At 39.2% G+C, this 19,853-nt stretch overlaps 1 protein-coding gene across 2 annotated transcripts; it reads right to left on the reverse strand.

Moving 5' to 3' along the window:
* Positions 1–2,739: 2,739 nt before the first annotated feature.
* On the reverse strand, positions 2,740–19,738 carry LOC135109182 (cyclin-T1-like). Of its 2 annotated transcripts, XM_064020332.1 has the most exons (8): positions 19,554–19,738; positions 17,368–17,578; positions 16,105–16,228; positions 12,083–12,128; positions 10,340–10,430; positions 9,497–9,785; positions 6,558–8,740; positions 2,740–4,226 (listed from the first exon to the last, which is right to left on the reverse strand). In XM_064020332.1, exons 1-8 carry the CDS (start codon positions 19,697–19,699, stop codon positions 4,176–4,178), a joined length of 3,141 nt encoding a protein of 1,046 aa, XP_063876402.1. In that variant the 5' UTR covers positions 19,700–19,738; the 3' UTR covers positions 2,740–4,175. The 2 variants fall into 2 exon arrangements, with proteins under 2 accessions (XP_063876402.1, XP_063876403.1); XM_064020333.1 differs by lacking the exon at positions 12,083–12,128 and having other exon boundaries at positions 19,554–19,721.
* Between the last annotated feature and the right edge of the window lie 115 nt (positions 19,739–19,853).

Here is a 19,853-nt window from a genome sequence, read left to right on the forward strand (position 1 = left end):
AGGTATATGTATGTATCAATAATGCTTCAAAAGTTAATGTTAGGAGAAAATGTAAGAAAAAAGCTGTCATCTGTATTTTATCTTTCCTCAAAACTTCATATTTCGGAGATTTAACACGAAACAATGATTTCCTATATCCTCTTTTAGATGTTAATAGAAATGCTGAAACGTTTGTATGTAGCAGTAATGTCTCAAACGCTATGCTTGAAGAAAATAAGAGAAAAAATGTCATTGGTATTTTTTACAGCAAAAGTTTGTGTTTTAGTGGTATATGATTAAAGTTTCATATCTTACAAGGTATTATAAGGAATGTTGAAGGAAGTGTGTGTGTCAGTAATACTTCAAAGATCCATAGTTGGGGAAAAGAGGGAGAAAAAAAAATTGTCTTTTTTTTCGGCGCTAAGTACATCTGGCGGTTTTAATAAATGTGTTTTGACTTGTAAGTCAGTATTTTCGCACAGCATGAATTGTGTAGTGTATCGAATTAAAAGAATTTATCTATGTCTACAAAGCAAACAGGCACACCACATGAGACACTTCCGCTGATAAGGAGTGTGCCTCGCCCAACTACTCTCAACTCTCTCTCTCTCTCTCTCTCTCTCTCTCTCTCTCTCAGCGGGGGAGCATTTGCCCATTCCCAACTTGTCATTCCCACACAAAAAAAAAATTGAGCAGTGACTAATAGTAAGAGTTGTGAGTACTTCCATGTTTTAATGTTAGTTACTGAGTTAACAACAACAGGGCATAATTATATAGTTGTAATATACGTCCTTTCATGTATACGTCATAAAGATTCTCAAACAGTATGCCTAACTTTTTTATTTTATTTTTTTATCTTTTTTTTATTTTTATTCATTTTTTTAAAGAAATGCATAAATAAAATACTACTATGTGTTTATTTATTTATTCACCTATTTATTATTTTTTTCAAAGAATGTTTATAGATTTTAGCGTGTGACAAGACCACCCATTACGATAAAGATCAACATAATTCAAAATAAATATAACCACTACCACGACCATATCCGCCATTACTGGAAGGCACATTTACTTGTATTACTAATATTACAACATGTAATAATATGTCTCGCCCTGGAAAACACCTCTTGCTCTCTGAATACAAGAGTCCATATCCTTTTACTGAGTGGCAAAATTAATAGAAATCAAGAAGAAAAGTTCTTATTGAAATATCACCCATCACTAGTGCACTCTATGGCAATTATTGTCTCGCCCTGAAAAATATCTCGAGCCTTCTAAATATAATAATCTAACCTTTTCCAGCAAAATTAACACAAATCGTGAGAAATACTTGTACTACTCATCAACTAATCAGAAAATTCCCACAAAATATTAGACAAATCTATGGTTGCCGATAGGTGGAAATAGAGGGATATCGTTTCGCGCATTGGGCTGCCACGTGCAGGCCTGACGATTTCTTGCAGTTTCCCTTATTCTCTTATATTCTTATTACCATGCACATAGTTTATTTCTGTTTGTTTTTTCTAAGGTATTTGCTTAGCTTGTGGACTGTAGAATACAATATTTATCAACCTCATTAACTAACTTTGTTTAATTTGTTTGAGTTGGTGGAAGATTAGAAAAGTTCTCATCTGTGCATTTAACAGTTACGAGTGATGTTATTAATGGATTATTTTTTTTTTTCATCCATTTCGTATGCATGGATGAAATTTAAATAGCGTGTTAGGTTAAGCCTTAAACCAAGGAAGGTATAATTTGTAGAATTCTTGGGTTAAACTGCCATCGTCAATAATGTGCCTATGTTTGCTGGACCCTTCTGTGTTCCCATGATAATCCCATCACAGTATAAGGTATGGTTGAGTGCTAATGAAAGATAATACATCATAATTTCATATTCCCTTTTCTCCTTTCTACCTACATGGTCACACAATATTATCTAACAAGAGATAATATTGAAATGCGCTTTCACCAAAGATTTGGTTAAATTAGTTAAATTAGGTATGCATTAATCCAGCTCATTAATTTCACTATTGATCTCCTCATTGCATAGATCATGATTTTAAAAGTATAATTTTTGCCGAGAAATGAGTAGTCGCTGTCTCAGAATAACTAGCTTAAGGTCATTTCCATAATCACCCTAACAGGTCTCATCATTATGTTCCCATCCCAAACTTTGTTCCTTGGGCCTATATTTGAATATATTTGGGCTCGAGTATTTCCTCCCACTGATTCAAAATCCTTATATAGAGTACAAAACTCATCAATGGAAATCTCACTGAAATCTCATTGTCATGAGAAAATGCATTCCTTTTCCTTTTATCATCTCAATATTGTTTAAGTCTCAGCACCATTCCATTATTATTTACCTGTTCTTTCAAATACAACTGCATTATCTAAGTATATTAATGAATCCTTTTATCTACCATAAATAAGCAAATTGTTCATTGAAATACTTTCCATGTCTTCCACAACTTCCTAAATTAATTAATGTCTTGGATATTCCAAACAGATAGACCTGGCTACAGCAACAATAAACCACCCCATTCTTAATCTTCTGCCCCTTTACCAATTTATGGCATCTTGCTCCAAGCTTACATTTTTTTTTTTGTAAAAAACTCTTCCCTTATCAAATTAACATTTTTAGTCTTGTATTAATTTTGTCATTATTATTTCATTTTTTACTTGATCCCTTGATTTACCATTTTTCTTGGATGTCAGCTCAATGGTAATCTTTTATAAAAGGAATTAATAAAAAACTCATTAAGTTTACAAAAACATTGTTTCACTTTGTACAACAACTGCTATACAAAAACTAATGCATGGGGTTTGTCCATGATTCATCACAAAAAGCATTGAGCAAAACTTGAACAGTTTCCTTTGCCAGATGCATTGATATTTGGTTCACAAACTAACAACACAAGAATAACATTAATAGTAAATAATAAATATTTATAAACAGATAAGGTTATTTCAACGTTATGCAGAGTAAATATGACTGCTGGTGTTACCATGAGAGTACCTGAGTGTGTGAACCAAAGTAGCTTCCATTGTCGGGAGAACTGGAGGCTAACAAGAAACTCTGAAAACACGAGTTCCTGCAGATCTTCTCATTGAGAAGACAAAACTTTCACTTAAAACCCTCACAACATAACACATACATGCTGATGATACAAGCTCTGTGTAGTATGATTATGATGCGTAAGTAGTAAGTACAATACAAAACGAACAGCTCAAGATTAAACATTTCTAGGTATAGATAACTTTCTGTTCTGAAGTTATGTTGCAGGGAGAGGGAAACAAGTCAATGTGAAGAGAAAATGTTGAGGATAAAGTGTCACAACCACAGCCGCAGCAGCAACGGGCCGAGGTGGTGACTCATCACAGCCGACGACCAGAAGACCTGTGCAGTGCCTCGTCCTCCAGGAGTAAGGACCTCAAGCAGCCACAGAGGAAGGAGTTCTTACAGTGGCCCATGGCTCTCAGGCAACTTGGGTGTACTAGCATGTTGTAAAGGCACACTGAGGCTGACATGTTGCCACACTGACCGAGCATGGGCAAGCTTTGCGATTGGACCCAGCTTGTTGCCAGTGGTGGGGAGTGAGCGGCAGAGGATGGGTGGCGTGTGGGGTCTGGGAAATGACTCAATATTGTGCTGACACTGATTCAACTACTCATGGAATGCCGAGCAAAGAAACCCATGACTGCCTGCCAGTTGACCCGTAATGTGCCAGAGGATAAAAGACCGTGGAAACAAACATAGTTACAACGAAGGACTTCCCAGTGCAGGCTGAGCCACACCCAACTAAGCGGACATTAGCATAACACACTACATGTGTTGTAAGAGGCTGTGTCCCCCCCTTGCACCCACCACCAGCACAGCCCCACGCTCCCGACCCCAGAGCTGGTCCACCTCATACGCTCTCTCCCCTCCTGGCTCACAGAACTAGCACTACTACAGACAACTTTACCATTACACTCATTATTTATAAGACAATTAAATCAACTGTACAATTCTCTTAAGATTTCATCTAGTATAAGCTCTTTTCCATAAGATATTAAAGGCACTAGCAAAATATATGTGCCTTAACAACATATTGCCTTGTGGCCCAGGTAAGGTAAGAAATATAATACCAGCTCATGTTGGGTCAGGAAGGCTAGATCATGTCAGGTCAGTTGCCTAGAACTGTGTGCTAGTACTACTGCCTCTGAGAGCTCCACCTACTGGGATCCAAGTCCTTTATGGGTACCTGCAAAGCATCCAAACACCTCTCAGAAACCACCCGAGAAACAGCTTATATTAGTAAACCACATTCACAAAGAAGAAACAAGTGTGTGGTACACATACAAACGGTATACATATGCCAGTGTTTTTCCACATAAATCTGAAGAGTGTACTACAAATGAAGGCAAACCAAAGCAGACAAGAGTGCAAATTCTACAATTTGAAAATGAAGAAAGACTTCATGCAGGGTCAGAAAGGATCGGCTAGATAAAATATAACAAGGAATAATTTAAATAAAAATAAATACTTCAGTGTATGACTTTTTTACACTGATTACATTTTAATTACTTAATGAAAACAGTCCACTTTAATGTCTGGTGCAGTCAAATAAAAGTTAGCCTGTAGCAAAGTGTTGATGTTGCCTGTTTGTGGCACATTTAAGAATTCCTCAAACCCTAATCAAAGGTGATCAACTTTTTAACTAATTCAATCTACCAAGAAGTCCTTGTTCTCAAAATTACATTATCCTACAGCTGCTAATCCAATAGCACTGCAGTAAAAAAATCCCACAATAATTAATACAATTTCTGTTGCATTGAAATCTGTAAGTACTTTATAAAAACAATTTAATGGGTTCAATGAACTGGCAGTCAGTCTGTCCATTCCCACAGGTATATATATATATATATATATATATATATATATATATATATATATATATATATATATATATATATATATATATATATCAAATATCATACACTAATGCAGACCATTCTCACTAAATAATATGGCAGGCATGGTAAATAAAAATAAGCTTATTCTTCTAGTCTCATATTTGATCACAACACATGTTGAACATTGCACAATTACCACTAGGGCAACTTAAGACATTATTAAAGATGGTATGGCTGTACTGTTAATTCATACAGGTTAGTACAAATAACTTAATGACAGTTCCACTACCATGATGACTGTGATGTGTGTGGTAATATGTTGCAGTGTAACTGCTCCCTGAGATGCAAAATGAAGGTAAGCATGTAAGCACCTCTTTTCTCATGAGTCATGTATTTGAGTGGCATGCAATGTATGATGGGGAGAGAGAGAGAAAAAAAAAAAAAAAAAAAAAAAAAAAAAAAGTACAAATTTCCGACATTGTGGGATCAAGGTATATAAAGCAAGCGAGTTTTAGAATGTATGCCAAAATATGATGAGGCAATCTGTTTGCATAATGAATGGTGAAGTAATGATTAGCAGCAAGATCACTACCACAAAAGTAAAATAAGGTATGATGAGCATTAAACTACATTTTGTATGAAAATGAGAAAATAAAATTAAGTACTTATTATAAATAAGCACATGATGAGAAAGAATGATATCACTAGCATCCTCAAAATAAAATTGCTTAAAATCTACCTTCACTAGTAGTATACAGGGCTAAAATTATTATATCAAATGGCACAGGCAAAAACAGGTTAACTTTTGCATGCAGAGATCAGTTATCCACACACAAGATATGTGTCATATAATCTGTAAATGATCTGAGATAATTAATGAAAATAGATTGAAAGGAATGTGAAATAAGCTATGACATGCCTTGCATGAATGAATTATATTAATAATCTGTCAATAAACTATAAATATAAATATATACTATATATATATATAATTCATAAGATTATACTTTAAAGTGCATTTACTAAAGTTAAAATACTCTTGAAGAGTAACACTTACACATATTGATAGTGTAATCAATATATTCAAACATAACAAAATAATGTAGTTTTATACACCTGAGTTTTGTTTGGAATTATGCTGAAATTCAAAATAAGATAGTTTTATAGCCACAAAAATACCAAGCTCTATTTCTGAATGTTAGTCTCCATGTGTCCCAAAGGCCTCGTACTTATTCTGGGGGAGGTGGAGGTGGAGGGGTGGGAGGGGGAGGCTCTGAGGGAAGAGGAGGGTCTGAAGGAAGTGTCTGTGGTAGCATGGGCTGCTGAGGCATGTACACAGGTGGGGGTTGGGGTTGAGGTGGGGGTGGAGGAGGAGGAGGTGGGGGAGGCCCCTGCATGTATGGATGTGCTGATGGGTGAAGGTGTGGGACATAGGGTGGGGGAGGATAGCTAAAATTAGGGGGTGGGATTGCATATGGGTAAAACTGTGGATAAGGATTAGGTCTGGGCTGAAGCAGGGGCATCATGCCTACTGGCTGTGGGTGCCGAGGAGGGTACTCAGGGTGATGGATTCCCCTTCCTCTAGGGTGGCGAGGAAAAGACTTTCTTTGATGCTGCTGAGGATTAGGCTGATAAGAAACAACCTCATTATCTGGAGGCTGCTGTTGACCACCACCCACCTGAGGCGCTGCATGGCTGGACCGCACCTCGTTGCCATTTCTTGGGAGCTTCGCCACAGGGACTTCTCCTGGACTGTGATCTCTTTCTCTCTTCTTTGATTCCTTATCTGGACGAAGGCGGTCCCGACTGATCTTGATCTTCAACGAGGTAGTGGGTGTGTCACGGGCCAGGTCACCAGCTGGGCTGCTCTCAGGGGAGGTGGACGAGGTGCCACCAAACAAATCCTTCTTGTTCAACTTGGACTTGTCAATCTTGAACTTGGGGATGCTGGGTGTGTTGGAAGTGGTGTTGGGATTGGTGGTGGGGATGGTGACTGGGGCTGGTGGTGCGGAGGCAGCATGGGTCCTCAGAGGAACTGACAAATTCTTTGGGGTGTAAAGAATTTTGTCCTTGGGGATGGTTATTTTGATGGGTGCTGTGCCTCCATCACCTGCACTGGCAGCTGCAGTGGCACGAGATGCCTTATCCCTGTCTTTGTCTTTGTCTTTGTGCTTTTTGTGCTTCTTTTTCTCCTTGTGTTCTTTGTGTTCCTTGTGTTCTTTATCCTTATACTTATCTTTTTCTTTATGTTTATGTTTCTTCTTCTCCTTGTGCTTGTGGTGTGGATGGTCATTCTTGTGTTTCTTGTGTTCAGTGATAAGGGCACTGCTCACCACCACTGGCACCGCTGACTCTGCTGGTGGCTCCTTGGGGTGTTCAGGCTGTGGTACCTTCAACCTCAAGACTGGTTCAATAGGGGGTTTCTGTGGCACCTCTACTGGAGCTGCTGGTGTGCTGAGGGCAGGTGCAGCTGGTGGCTTTACAGGAGTATTTGTGGCAGCTGCATTTGCAGCATCCGCACGCACCTTGATGGGCGTAGCAGGATCACTCAGTGCAGTGCGATACCTGGTGTCCTCCAGCTTTGTGACCATAGGCACCAGCTCGGCTTCAGTACTCGCCCGCTCACTGCTCTTCTTCTCTGCTTCTCTTGATCGTTTGCTACTTGAACTCTTTGAGGTCTGAGGTGTGGTGTGAGTGGGTTGTGATGGAGCGACAGAACCGTTGGTGGTACCGTGGTGTCGCACACTGTGGTGATTCGCCCCCGCAGTTGTACTAGCATTTTCGGACACTCTCAGGTCACTATTACCACCAGCACTGCTTGCATTTGTTGTTACATTATTACTTGCATGCTGATGCTGTGTTTGTGGTGCAGGTACCTGTTGCTGCTGGCACGAGACAGGGGACTTATTTTTCTGTTGTGAAGGAGGTGGCAGCAGACTGTTATCCTCTATTATTGCAGAAATATCCGGCTTAGTCTCTGTGTCTGAATTGTCAAAGAGTTGGTCTGGTGGCCCGTCACCCAAGTTAAGGAACGAGTTGTCATTCATGAAGTCACTGAGAGCAAACTCGGGTAAGTCACTATTATGAAATATTGTATTGTACTGTGATTTCACTTCTTCCTTTGGTTGCTCTGGCTTTGGCTCGGGAGGTTTGCGCTCTACACTTTTCTGTTCAAGTTTTATTTCTTTTTTCCTTTCTATTGATGCAGATTCTAATGACTGTCTAGAAGGTTTCACATCTAACAATTGCTGCTGTCTAATGTCTGATACACTAGGTTTCACATCTCCCTGTAATCTCCCATCTACAGCACTGCTACTAGTCCTGCTACCTTTGTCATAGCGTTCACTATCACTACGTGCACTCAGGTCCCTCCTTTGTTGCTGCGGTTGCTGCGGTTGCTGCTGTTGATGCTGTTGCTGCTGCTGTTGTTGTTGCTGCTGGAGCTGCTCCTGTCTAGGTGTTTCTGTACTGACTCTTAAGGACTCAAGGGAGGGCTGTGAGTCCCGAACCACTTGAGAGGTACTGTGGCTGTGAGTCTTGTGGTTACTACTGTGCACAGCAGAAGCTTTAAGGTGTTCTGGGTGACTACTTCCTCGACTACTGCTGCTCTTTGAGCGAACAGGCAACCCAGCATGCATGGCAGCATGAGAAGATGCAATGGTTGCCACAGCAGACGCAACAGCCTGAGAGGAGTGAGATGTTGACACCAGAGCAAACTTATTACTATCTCTTGGGTCAATCACATCCCTGTCTCTCATCTTCTCTCGCTCTCTTCTTTCCTTCTCACGTTTGTTATACTCTTTCAGGTTCAGCTTTGATGGCTGCTGGTGCTGATGGGCCTGGGCTGGTGGCACTTTGATAGCTGAAAGCAAGTTTGTGCATAAACACCTTTTTTTTTTTTTTTTAGGTCAACTGAGATTATACAAATTCCTATAATAATACAAAAAACAAAACCATCATCCTATACTATGGCATTCAACTAAATCAAACTTCTTAGAATCAAAAGGCAAGTTTTTTGTGAAGGAGCTATGGGATCAAATAAGATTGCAAGGGAATGTGGGGTACATGTATCAGAAGAGCTTAAATTACCACACACTAATATGTCTTAGGAGATATCTGGGAAGATCAAAGACATTACTGTAAGAAAGGCACCTGTACATGAGCTAAGATATAATATATGACTGAAATGTACTAAGAAAATTCAAGGAATGCTAAGTAAAATCAACATAACCAATGCCATAAGCTTATGCAGATTTCCTGGAAAAAAATTAAGTTAGAATTATGAAATGCTCAACTTCAGACCACGATAATTTTTTTTAAATCTTCATAAAAAAAAAAAACAAGTATTAAACTGGTCGCATCATTACACATCTTTTATTCTTAGCACACCAAACAATGAAGGGAAATATCCTACTATGCTGAATTACACTGCACTTCCCTTGCTCTCATGGGAAAAATAAAAAAATGTTCACCTTTAAGTAAAAAACAAAAATAGTAACAATACAAATTATTTACCTATCAAAACACAGACCTCTGATGGTATCTAAGAATCTCTCAATGAACAAGCTGATTCAACCTTTGCTCTCTCTCTCTCTCTCTCAAACACACACATGCATACCTGCTTTACTGTGGGAGTTGTAGGATTCAAGCACATGTGAGGCCACTGTGGATGACTGACCACTCCCAGGGATGCTGGAGCGAAGAGGGGCTGCTGTGGAGGAGGAGCCTGGCTGATTACTGCGTCCCCGGTCCTCAGTGTGTTGCAAGGAGTTCATGATCTTCTTGAGTCGGTTGGGGCACTTGTCTAAGATGGCAAGGAACTCAGCCGTCAGGGTCTCCAGCAATTCCAGCGTGACTGTCTTGTCCACATACCAAAACCAGTCTTTGCCCTCCGTTGCCCTCTGGATCTAATTGGTGGTGGTGGTGGTGGTGAGGCAGGGCAGGGGAAGGGAAGGAAATAGGGCCAGGTTGAGAGACAGCTTGTGTTTAGACAGTGAGATTAAAGCAAATTGCTCTTACTTATAAAAAGCAGAGAGAGAAAAGGAAACTAAAAGCCGAGATATACAAAATGTGATGCTGAGAAATGAAACACTTCATCAGTTGATCACATATTGTTTGCTAGTTTATAAAGCCCTTTAATTTAAAACCTTGTATCATCTTTTAGCATATGCAAATTTAATAGGCTGTTTATTTGATTACAGTGTGTCAATTAATAAATTAAAATTGCAGGAGATAATCACAATCTCCCACTTGTATTTGGCAATCACAATTGTATGTGTAACAAATAAAAATTGGCATTATTCAGGAAGCTGTCTCAAATAGCAAGCACAGCCCAAAATTTACATTTTTATGTTAAAATCTTGGATGTCATCTTGTAAAGCAATAAATACAACATTATCTAAATTCTTGAGTTATGGATCTGAATGAGTTATGATATTGTATGATGATTTCAAAAGCTTACTTCATAGTGGCTCCAGGTGCAGACTATGTAGATGCACACACAGGCCACCACTGTTGGCTTGTACTGGAGGCACATGGTGGTCATATGAAGACTGGGGAAAGAAGAAAAAGGAATAATCAGTATTTTGTGTACATAACAGTTAATATGACAGTGTGATAAGGAATCTTGAGAAACCTTATTTAAGTCATAAAGTATTGTGCTTTAAATGCTCAGAATGAGAGCATAGGTCCTGAAGCAAGAGGAACGCCTTCCAGCCCCGAAATGATTGACAACCTAGAAAAGAGAAGACGAGATCTTAAGGTAATGCTGTACTGTTCATGTGGTCAAACCTCCAGAGATTGTGTTGGCCCAATAGAATGCTTGCCTTTGCTCTTGCTCTCTAAATGTTACTCCAGGAATCATTAGCTGATTGATAACAGGCACATTACTTGTTATTTGCAGCTGAACACATGCATTATGTAATCAGTTTCCCATACTGGCTATAAATAAAACCGGAGAGCAGGTAAAAATAATTTAAGATGCTAAACATCTACCAATTCCACTGCAATTTCAGAAATAGGGAATAAAACATAACTGAACATTAGCTTAGCAATACCCATGCATATTTTCAACCAGCCAGTCTAAATAATGCCTTTAACATCATTTTGGTAAAACGTTTTGTCAATGATTACATCAAAACATGCAAAATCTTTGACATAATAATGAAATACCAAACTTCATGATTTTAATGTGAAAAGACTCTGTCACCTATGACATGTACTGTTGGACATTAATTTATCTGCTTACTCCTTTTTCAACCAAAAAAATTTCATCCAGAAACATGAAAATTGTAAATGTAAAGGAAACATGACCATCAGCTGAAACACTTGCAATGTGCAATTAAAAATAACAGCTATGATTCCTGAGAAGACTGGTAGGCTGTATGTCACAAGCGGATAGAGAGCAGGCTGTTTCACTGTTGAATTTTATGTTTTCCAGCTTTATGTATTGGCACAACTCCCTCTAAACCAACTTAAAAGTTACCCACACCAACAGTGAGGGATAGCCCCCTTCTGGGTGCAACAAGGTGTAGCAGGAGAGAAGAGCAGAGCACTAGCTAGCCCAGTGCTGCCAGGAAGAAGCTACCGGGTATCTCAGCAACCTATTCTCCATCATAACACATTTTTCTGGCTGTGCAAGTGTGTGTGTGTGTGTGTGTGTATGTGCACACATAGATGGACAAGAGTTCAGGAGACTTGAACCAAAAAAGTTACAGCACAGCAAAAGATTTGCATAAATAAATCATGAAGTCCAAACAAATAAATATGAATTGACATACAGTGGCAACTGGACAAAATCCTGTCCATCCTCCATCAACTTGGATGAAAAGTGCAACTCCGAAGAGAAATCTTGGCGACTAAAATTTTAACTTCAGGATTTTTACAAGTATGCTTTTTTTTTTGACACTCAAAATGTCTCCTCAAAAGAGGAGTTAAAGAGATAATTTCAGTATCAGGAAGTCCACAAAAAATGTTACACTGATTATGTATTATGTTTGTCTATTTGTCTGTTGCAGTGACATAACATGGATGAAACAGTAATGTATTGCATCAGTCAGAACACAATGATGTGAGTGAGGAGAGATAGGCAGATGCAGGCCAGAACAGCACAGCTGGTGAGCTGTCTTCCTACTGGACTGTTAAAAGTGGGGCCCATGGACATGATACTGGCAGGAATGACAAACAGTCAGCCAGTGATAATAACCTGCTGGTAGCCATGAAATACGAGGTTTGGGCCAAATCTTTGGTGGCTGTTGTTGGAGTGTCGGTCAGCACAGCAGCATCAGAGCACAGGTAGTGGGTGACCCGCAGCCGACCGCCCCTCCAGGGCAGCCAACCACCGGGAAAAGAAAAGACAAACACTTTTAGAAAAATGTGTCCACCTACCTTGCCACAAAAGATTCACCAGGCCCTTCACACTGAAATATCAGGTGCTGATCAACCAGCTACATTCACACAATATGAATACACTTTAGGTAGTTTTCTATCTATTCAGTCTTAAATAATATAATGTAAATAATAAGGAACTTATCTTTTAATCAGTATTCTATTCATATTTTCACTTAATGGAAAAGCAAAGGATAAAAACTACATTGAATTTTTACTTCAATAAGCAAAAATTTCCATTCTGACTGTAAAGCACTTTTCACATATGAATTATCCTTCAGGAACACTTGAATTCATAGGACAAGAGTACACATTTGTATACAAAAAGCTTAGATTAACATGTAAGTCTATCTTCCATTACATGAACCACATAATATTTCACATTAAACAAATAATTAAGAGTAACTAAACAAATCATAATAAAATTGCCTCTAAATACCACAGTACTGAAAATATTCAACTTTAACCTATGTCCCAAACTAAGCAGAGTGGGGAGAGAGAGGTAAAAAGCAGCATACATCTCAATGATGCTAAAACATCTGTGTTTTGACAATAACTACATGAATACATTGATGGCTCTCCCCACATGTGATTAACTTCATGCATGACATTGTGTCAATTTGAATGACTGAGTCCTTAACTCTACAAATTTGAAAATTCTGATGTGTGTGTGTGTGTGTGTGTGTGTGTGTGTGTGTGTGTGCACACATGCACATGAGTGCTTATGTATGTGTGGGTGTGAGGGTGTGTCATTGTATGTGTTTACATTTTGATACTGTTTTTCATTATGTGTGAAGTAGCATGGCCAGAAGTTATGGTCATCATGGGTGTGAGTGTTGGCATGGTGAAGCACACAGAGAGGGAGGTGAGACTGGCAAAGAGGCAAGGAGCCAAAGGAGCCACTGATCATGGAAGACTTCTGCATCTTTGGTGTTATATAGATGTCAAGCAAATACAGAAAAAAGTTATGACATTTACAAAACAGTGCATCCAAGAACAGCCTATGCAGTTGCTAGTTTTTTTCTTCTGATATTCTGAGTACTATTCACCAAAATACTTGCACACAGTTCTTTATAAATCTTTATCCTAGGGAGAGCTGGGAGAATAGATGGGACAGAGGGCAAAGTTTCAGCCTATGCCATCCATTCCACTAAATTTCGTTTTTTTTCAGTGCTTACTCTCCAAAGAAATTATTAACTACTCTGCTTATTTACACAACACAGAAATTTGATGTAAGCAATTTGTTTTAGCAAGTGCATGAAGGATAAATATAAACCTTATCCTGCACTTCTGTTCTTGACACAAAATAAAAACAAGATACAGAAAATACCTGCAGATGTTGATGATTTTCAGGAAGAGATGAACATGTTAATAGAGTTGTGCCACAAATAATGTAATGATACAATAACAGTTAATGTTACTTTGTAACTTGTTCACAAAGAGAGTAATGTACATTGCTGCCATGTACTGGAGAGAGAGAGAGAGAGAGAGAGAGAGAGAGAGAGAGAGAGAGAGAGAGAGAGAGAGAGAGAGAGAGAGAGAGAGAGAGAGAGAGAGAGAGAGAGAGAGAGAGAGAGAGAGAGAGAGAGAGAGAGAGAGAGAGAGAGGGCCTAGAAAAGAAGCAAAGAAACAAAGTTGAATCTAAAAATGATGAAGCTTAAGCCATGGATACAGTTAAATGCTTCATGTTAAAGACTTCTTTCTCTGTATTGGAGGGAGAAAGTGTAGTTTTCATGAGAAACATAAAAAAGAAATACACCATAAAGGCACCATGTATATGAAAGAATAAAAATTACTTTGAGACTGAAGAGGGGCACATTTCTGGGAGTGGGAGGAGAAAGAAAAAAAAAGAATCAAGAATTAATGAGCTGTGATGACCAGGTGAGTCATAGGCAATGCAACACCACACTTGAAATCAATCACAACCTTTCCATACCACAGCAACACTACCAGTTTGTTGTGATCACATCTGTACAGGAAGGAAACAAACATGATGAGAGAGAGAGAGAGAGAGAGAGAGAGAGAGAGAGAGAGAGAGAGAGAGAGAGAGAGAGAGAGAGAGAGAGAGAGAGAGAGAGAGAGAGAGAGAGAGAGAGAGAGAGAGAGAGAGAGAGAGAGAGACTTGATCCCCATCCTACAAGAGTACAGCTCCTAATTAGACAATTATAAAAACATGTGAATTACATACTAGCATGACAATTAAATCCAAAGGACCTAGAGTGTTGCTGTTTAAGAGGTACTTTGTGGTCAAGTGAAAAAATATTGTGGAAAAAAAAAAAAAAAAAAGTATACTGCAAGGTTATGTACCATCTGAAAGTCTCTGCTGTTTTGATATGTAATGCTTGCGCTGGGATATACTGCAGCAATCTACCACCACAAATCACGACATTTCAAAACAATGAGCACTGGAAAGTTGTGTATTGCCTGAGACACTACATTTGCTGCTCTGCTCAGTCCAATCCACCATGGAGATTTAGTGTAACAAAGTATTACATTTATCATCACTATTTGTTACCTTTCCTCTATTATTTTTCTCAGTCTTTATTTAATTTTGTCCTGATAAACAGTAAAGCATCTCACCCCCCAGAATAGACAGGCAGGGGAGGGTGTATATGACACACCCTCACATCTCCACAGTATTATGAAGTTTTCAAAAAAAAAAAGTCCCATTACCTGCTATTATTTTTTTAATTCCCAAGTATGTGGATTACTAAGCATGTGCCATAGAGCTAATATACACTGAGTTTGTTCTTGGTAGGAAGGAGGACCACTGTACTCGTGATATAAAATATATAGGATAGTAAAAAAGAGAGAAAATGGCAAAGGTGACTTGAAAAAAAAGTTATGCACATCAAAATGATAAAAAAAAAAAAAGGAAAAGAAAGGCATGGACATAATGTAGTCAAAAGAGAAATGGCTGTAATAATTCACCTTCAGATTGGCTTCCAAGACCAAAATTATCGTGGTAAAATAGTGCAGACATCAATGAAAATGAGGCATGTATCACGTGAGGAGAAAAAAAAAAAAAAAAAAAAAAAAAAAAAAAAAAAAAAAAAAAAAAACCTTGTAAAGTAACATATTTGCTTTTAGCACCCCTGTAGGTTATCTGGCAGAACATGGGTATGAATATAATCTTATCACACATAAAAACAATGTTGAATACAATCTTATAACAAAAAAGAACGTCCAACAGAGCTCCATCAAATGTGAAAAAAAAATGCCAAAGTAAAGATAAGAGACATAATATAAAGTAACAGCATGAGCTTTTTAAATACCACATGAAATCAGTGCAAGTTATTTTTCTACATTATGTGCAGAGAGAGAGAGAGAGAGAGAGAGAGAGAGAGAGAGAGAGAGAGAGAGAGAGAGAGAGAGAGAGAGAGAGAGAGAGAGAGAGAGAGAGAGAGAGAGAGAGAGAATAAACACATGAGATGCACTGAAACACCACACATGACCATTCATCATATACCAGTCAGATATAAAAATGAGATGACAGCCGTAAACCACCATGGAGAACAATGGTACAAGAAGACCGACCCCTTTGTAGTGTGTGTTGCTGGGTAGAGGAAGCTCATTTGTATCAGCAGTGTCAATATGCGGGGACTAACCATGGCAGGATATGTAAGGATGTCAGAGGAGAAGTGCCTGGTGTTGTGAGTTGCTGTGATGTGTTATGGACTTGGGGTTATGTCATGAGAGATGGTTGTGCTAAATGGAACATCATATATTTGTAATGTGTTTTTCTGTACATGACTGTCCTTCTTAGTGTTGATGTGGTGGTGGTGGTAGGTTTGGCAAGAAGGCTCTGTGACCTGTCTGTGGATAAGAGTGGCCACTTACCGCGCACGAGATGACAGCACTTGACTACATGGGTGTGAGGGTGGTCTATGGCAACATCAAAGCCCAGGGTTTGTAGGAGGATGTTCTCATTGACCACCAACTCCTGAGCTCGCTCCAGGTAACCCTGTGATGGCATAAAAGTGTTAAAATCTTGCAGCACTGATGACGGTGGCATGCACATCAGTAACAGAAAAACCCTAATGATAATGATGCTGACAAAAAGGATCTAAAAATTCTTGAATTACCTATATTGTAACAGGAGAGAGAGAGAGAGAGAGAGAGAGAGAGAGAGAGAGAGAGAGAGAGAGAGAGAGAGAGAGAGAGAGAGAGAGAGAGAGAGAGAGAGTGTTTTGGCAAATTATAAGTAATAACAAATAAAGCAAATTGGAAACCCACACTGGAGTACAGGAGAAACCTCAAAGTAAAGAGGACCGATTACAAAGAAATTATGCAGTAAGGGAGGAAGAGAACAATCACATGATACAAAGTGAAGTGATATGACTGTGACACAAGATAATCTGCCAATACACCATTCTGTGAAACATCAACCCCAGTCTTGTCAAATTTTAACATTACTTGCAATATAAAGTATTTTGGTGTCAAATACAGTTATGTTCCAGAAAACCATACATATTGATAAAGTTTACTTTGCTAAATATATATATTTTTTAATATCTAATCACTGATCTATTTCTTAGAGCAAGCACACATGTCCACATTCAGAACAAAATAGAAAATACACAAAGATCAGATTTCTAGCCTTTAAAGCAAGGTCACAGCTTCTAAGCACGTATTCCATATATATTCACTGCTAGGTGAACTGAGGGGTACAGCATGAAAGAAACTAATTTTGTCCATCTTCCCAGGATTTGAAACTGATAACTATCAGTTGTGAGCCAACTGTGCAGAGTATAGTACAACTTTAATTATTAAGACTCCTTTATGTTATAAACTCACTAATAACTGACATAACAGGAGTTGTGATACTGTTCTTCTGTCTCTACTCATACCTGGAAATGTACTTGAGAGGGAAGAACAAGACTGCAAATGTACTTCAGAGGGATGAACAACCATTTAAAAAAAACTGGAGTGATTCTCATATTACTGTCCTAATCTTTCATAATGTCAAAGTCTACAGTAAGGTTATCAAGCCCCACCACCGCCAGAGCCTTGGAGCTGCAGTTCCTCGTACCACCGGCACCACAGCCACCAAGGTGAAGAATCCCTCCAGCGAGACTCCAGTAACCAGCTCAAGCAACTGACCTCAGACTGTGTGTCAAGTGGCGGCTGGTCACGGAAGAGGCAGTGATAGGCCACTTTGATGACATGTTCCAACTTCCTGGGCTGCTCCTCCACCTTGGCTGCCAGGAAGAGGGCGGCTGGTGCGATGGCATTCCGGTGAAAGCGAGTGAATGGGTGAAACATGTAGAAGCGATGCATATACACGATGGCGGTGTTGATGGCCAGCTGGTTACTGTGAGGCTTAAGTTAAGGAAACTACACCATTATAATGTGTGACTGAAAACATAAAGACATCACCTATACATCCTGGGGGGCAGTAAGAACATGAAACATCCTTTCATACATGTTAATAACAAAATATACTTTTCCATGTACACACATACACACTGGAGCACACCATTGTAGCTTGTCATCGCCATAACACACACACACACACACACACACACACACAGTATGACAGTATGGACATAAATATGTTCATTGCTGCATATGGTACCCAACTATTCTTTCTCCTACATCTATAAGGTAGAGATAGATATGGACTTGCAGAGAGAGAGAGAGAGAGAGAGAGAGAGAGAGAGAGAGAGAGAGAGAGAGAGAGAGAGAGAGAGAGAGAGAGAGAGAGAGAGAGAGAGATATTCATAATCCTAGTTTATATCTTCCTTTATTAAAAATAAACAAGAGGGATGAGGGAATGAGATACCTTGCCACATTATAATAAACTCTCTTGCTAGAAACAGAACCTTTAATTAAGCAGCACAATAAATAATGGTTGAAAACTATGGTCCTTTGTTTGTAAAACGTAAAAACTTATTTGTAGAAAGTGACGATGACCTTCATAAGCTTAAACATTTAAAGCCAAGTCCAAATGAGTAAAAATTTGGCACCTTCACTATGTTTGGAGCACTGGCACACGACCAATTCTTTTGGATGTCGGCAGGTTTACAAACAACCCCTTTACCACCACAAAAAAGATTTCAAGTCAAGATCAAGGTGCTCCTACTAATTAACAAGGGTTAGGAAGACTCCCTAACCTAAAGTATACTGATCTGGTCTAACCTAACATTAACTACGGACAACTATTTATCCAAGAAAATCTGACTATATATATATATATATATATATATATATATATATATATATATATATATATATATATATATATATATATATATATATATATTGTGTATCCTGAGTTACTAGAAAATACATGGATCAAAACTGAGGCAGGTATGCAGATATACCAAGCATAAATAAAAATTCCAGTATCTTAAATAGGTAGTATTTTAGATCAGTAGTTCATTAATTAGCAAATTACCTAGTTCAAGAAAAGTTTAACCCCACTACTTCATACACTTATATTGTGAAAGAGCAACGTACTTACATTTCATTAGAAAATTATATCAACTGAACCATTCTCAAAATTACCCATTTCAAAATTTATTAAGACCGCCAATATTCGTGTTGATCATAACAGATGTGACTAATCGATCTCATAATTTCCTAGAATCCCACCCGAGTGCTTTGCAATCAATACGCCTCATAGGAGGTAGGCTGGGGTGAATGACCAGCATGATGCATTACTCTGATATCCCACGCACCATAACATCACCCCCAGCCAAACACGGACAAAAAACAGACCACCCCGGGTACGTTTTTTATGCCCTTCCATGATGCAGAGGTCACGGCGACGCTCACAAAGGGCTGGGAATCCCTCCTGGTCTACATTTGGCACCGCGAACACTGCAGTGAGGGCGGGCCAGCCAGCACCAGCACCAGTCTTGCACCATGCACCATGCAACACTACGCTGCATGTTACATCACTTACCGCCTTAACCCCACCTCCCCCTACCCTATATGTACGAGCGAATGAACCTCCACTACGCCGTCCACCAGGGCTTAGGTACGAGGGGTGGTTAATGAGGCAGGTAACACGCATATTGTACCAAGATGATGTGCAGGTGAGGTCAGGCAACACAACATGGCCGCCACGACCCTCACATTACCCAGCACCACATTACAACCTAACAATACTCCCTTATCCCGTGCCAAGCACTATCTCCACGTAGTAAGACATAACGTACCATCACTATAGAACCCTGGGATATATACAGCACATGGGGAAATGGTCGTATAAGAGCACACTCGTACTTAACATGAGTGTGGGAGGCGAGGGTAACACACCACCACACAACACAAAAGGATACACTTGCAGCCTCTGGCCCATGTCTTGGATAAGGTTGGCGCCCTGCTGGCGGTAGGATAGTTCTTTCTCTGCATCTATTCCACATCTTCTGCTGGGAGAATTGTTGAGTTCCTCCTTGGTGAAGTACCACCTCTCCTCCGCCGCCATGAGCACAACACCGGACTGATGTGACGTCACGCCGGAAGCTCCAACATTCCAAAAACTCTCCCGCACTTTGCATCATGTGACTCAAACCTAAACAACCACGGTTCTTTTATCAATTTCCATACTTTTATTATTCATTTTAAATATTTAGAGTATA

The sequence above is a fragment of the Scylla paramamosain genome, chromosome 18 (genome assembly GCF_035594125.1).
Source record: "Scylla paramamosain isolate STU-SP2022 chromosome 18, ASM3559412v1, whole genome shotgun sequence".
NCBI classification, from domain to species: Eukaryota; Metazoa; Arthropoda; class Malacostraca; order Decapoda; family Portunidae; genus Scylla; species Scylla paramamosain.

Coding starts and splice junctions, on each gene's coding strand:
- LOC135109182 (XM_064020332.1), bottom strand. CDS start 19,699: ATGGCGGCGGAGGAGAGGTGGTACTTCACCAAGGAGGAACTCAACAAT. Junction 16,229..17,367: donor CACTTGACACACAGTCTGAG/GTCAGTTGCTTG, acceptor ATGCCATCACAG/GGTTACCTGGAGCGAGCTCA. Junction 8,741..9,496: donor CAACTCCCACAGTAAAGCAG/GTATGCATGTGT, acceptor ACTTGCTTTCAG/CTATCAAAGTGCCACCAGCC.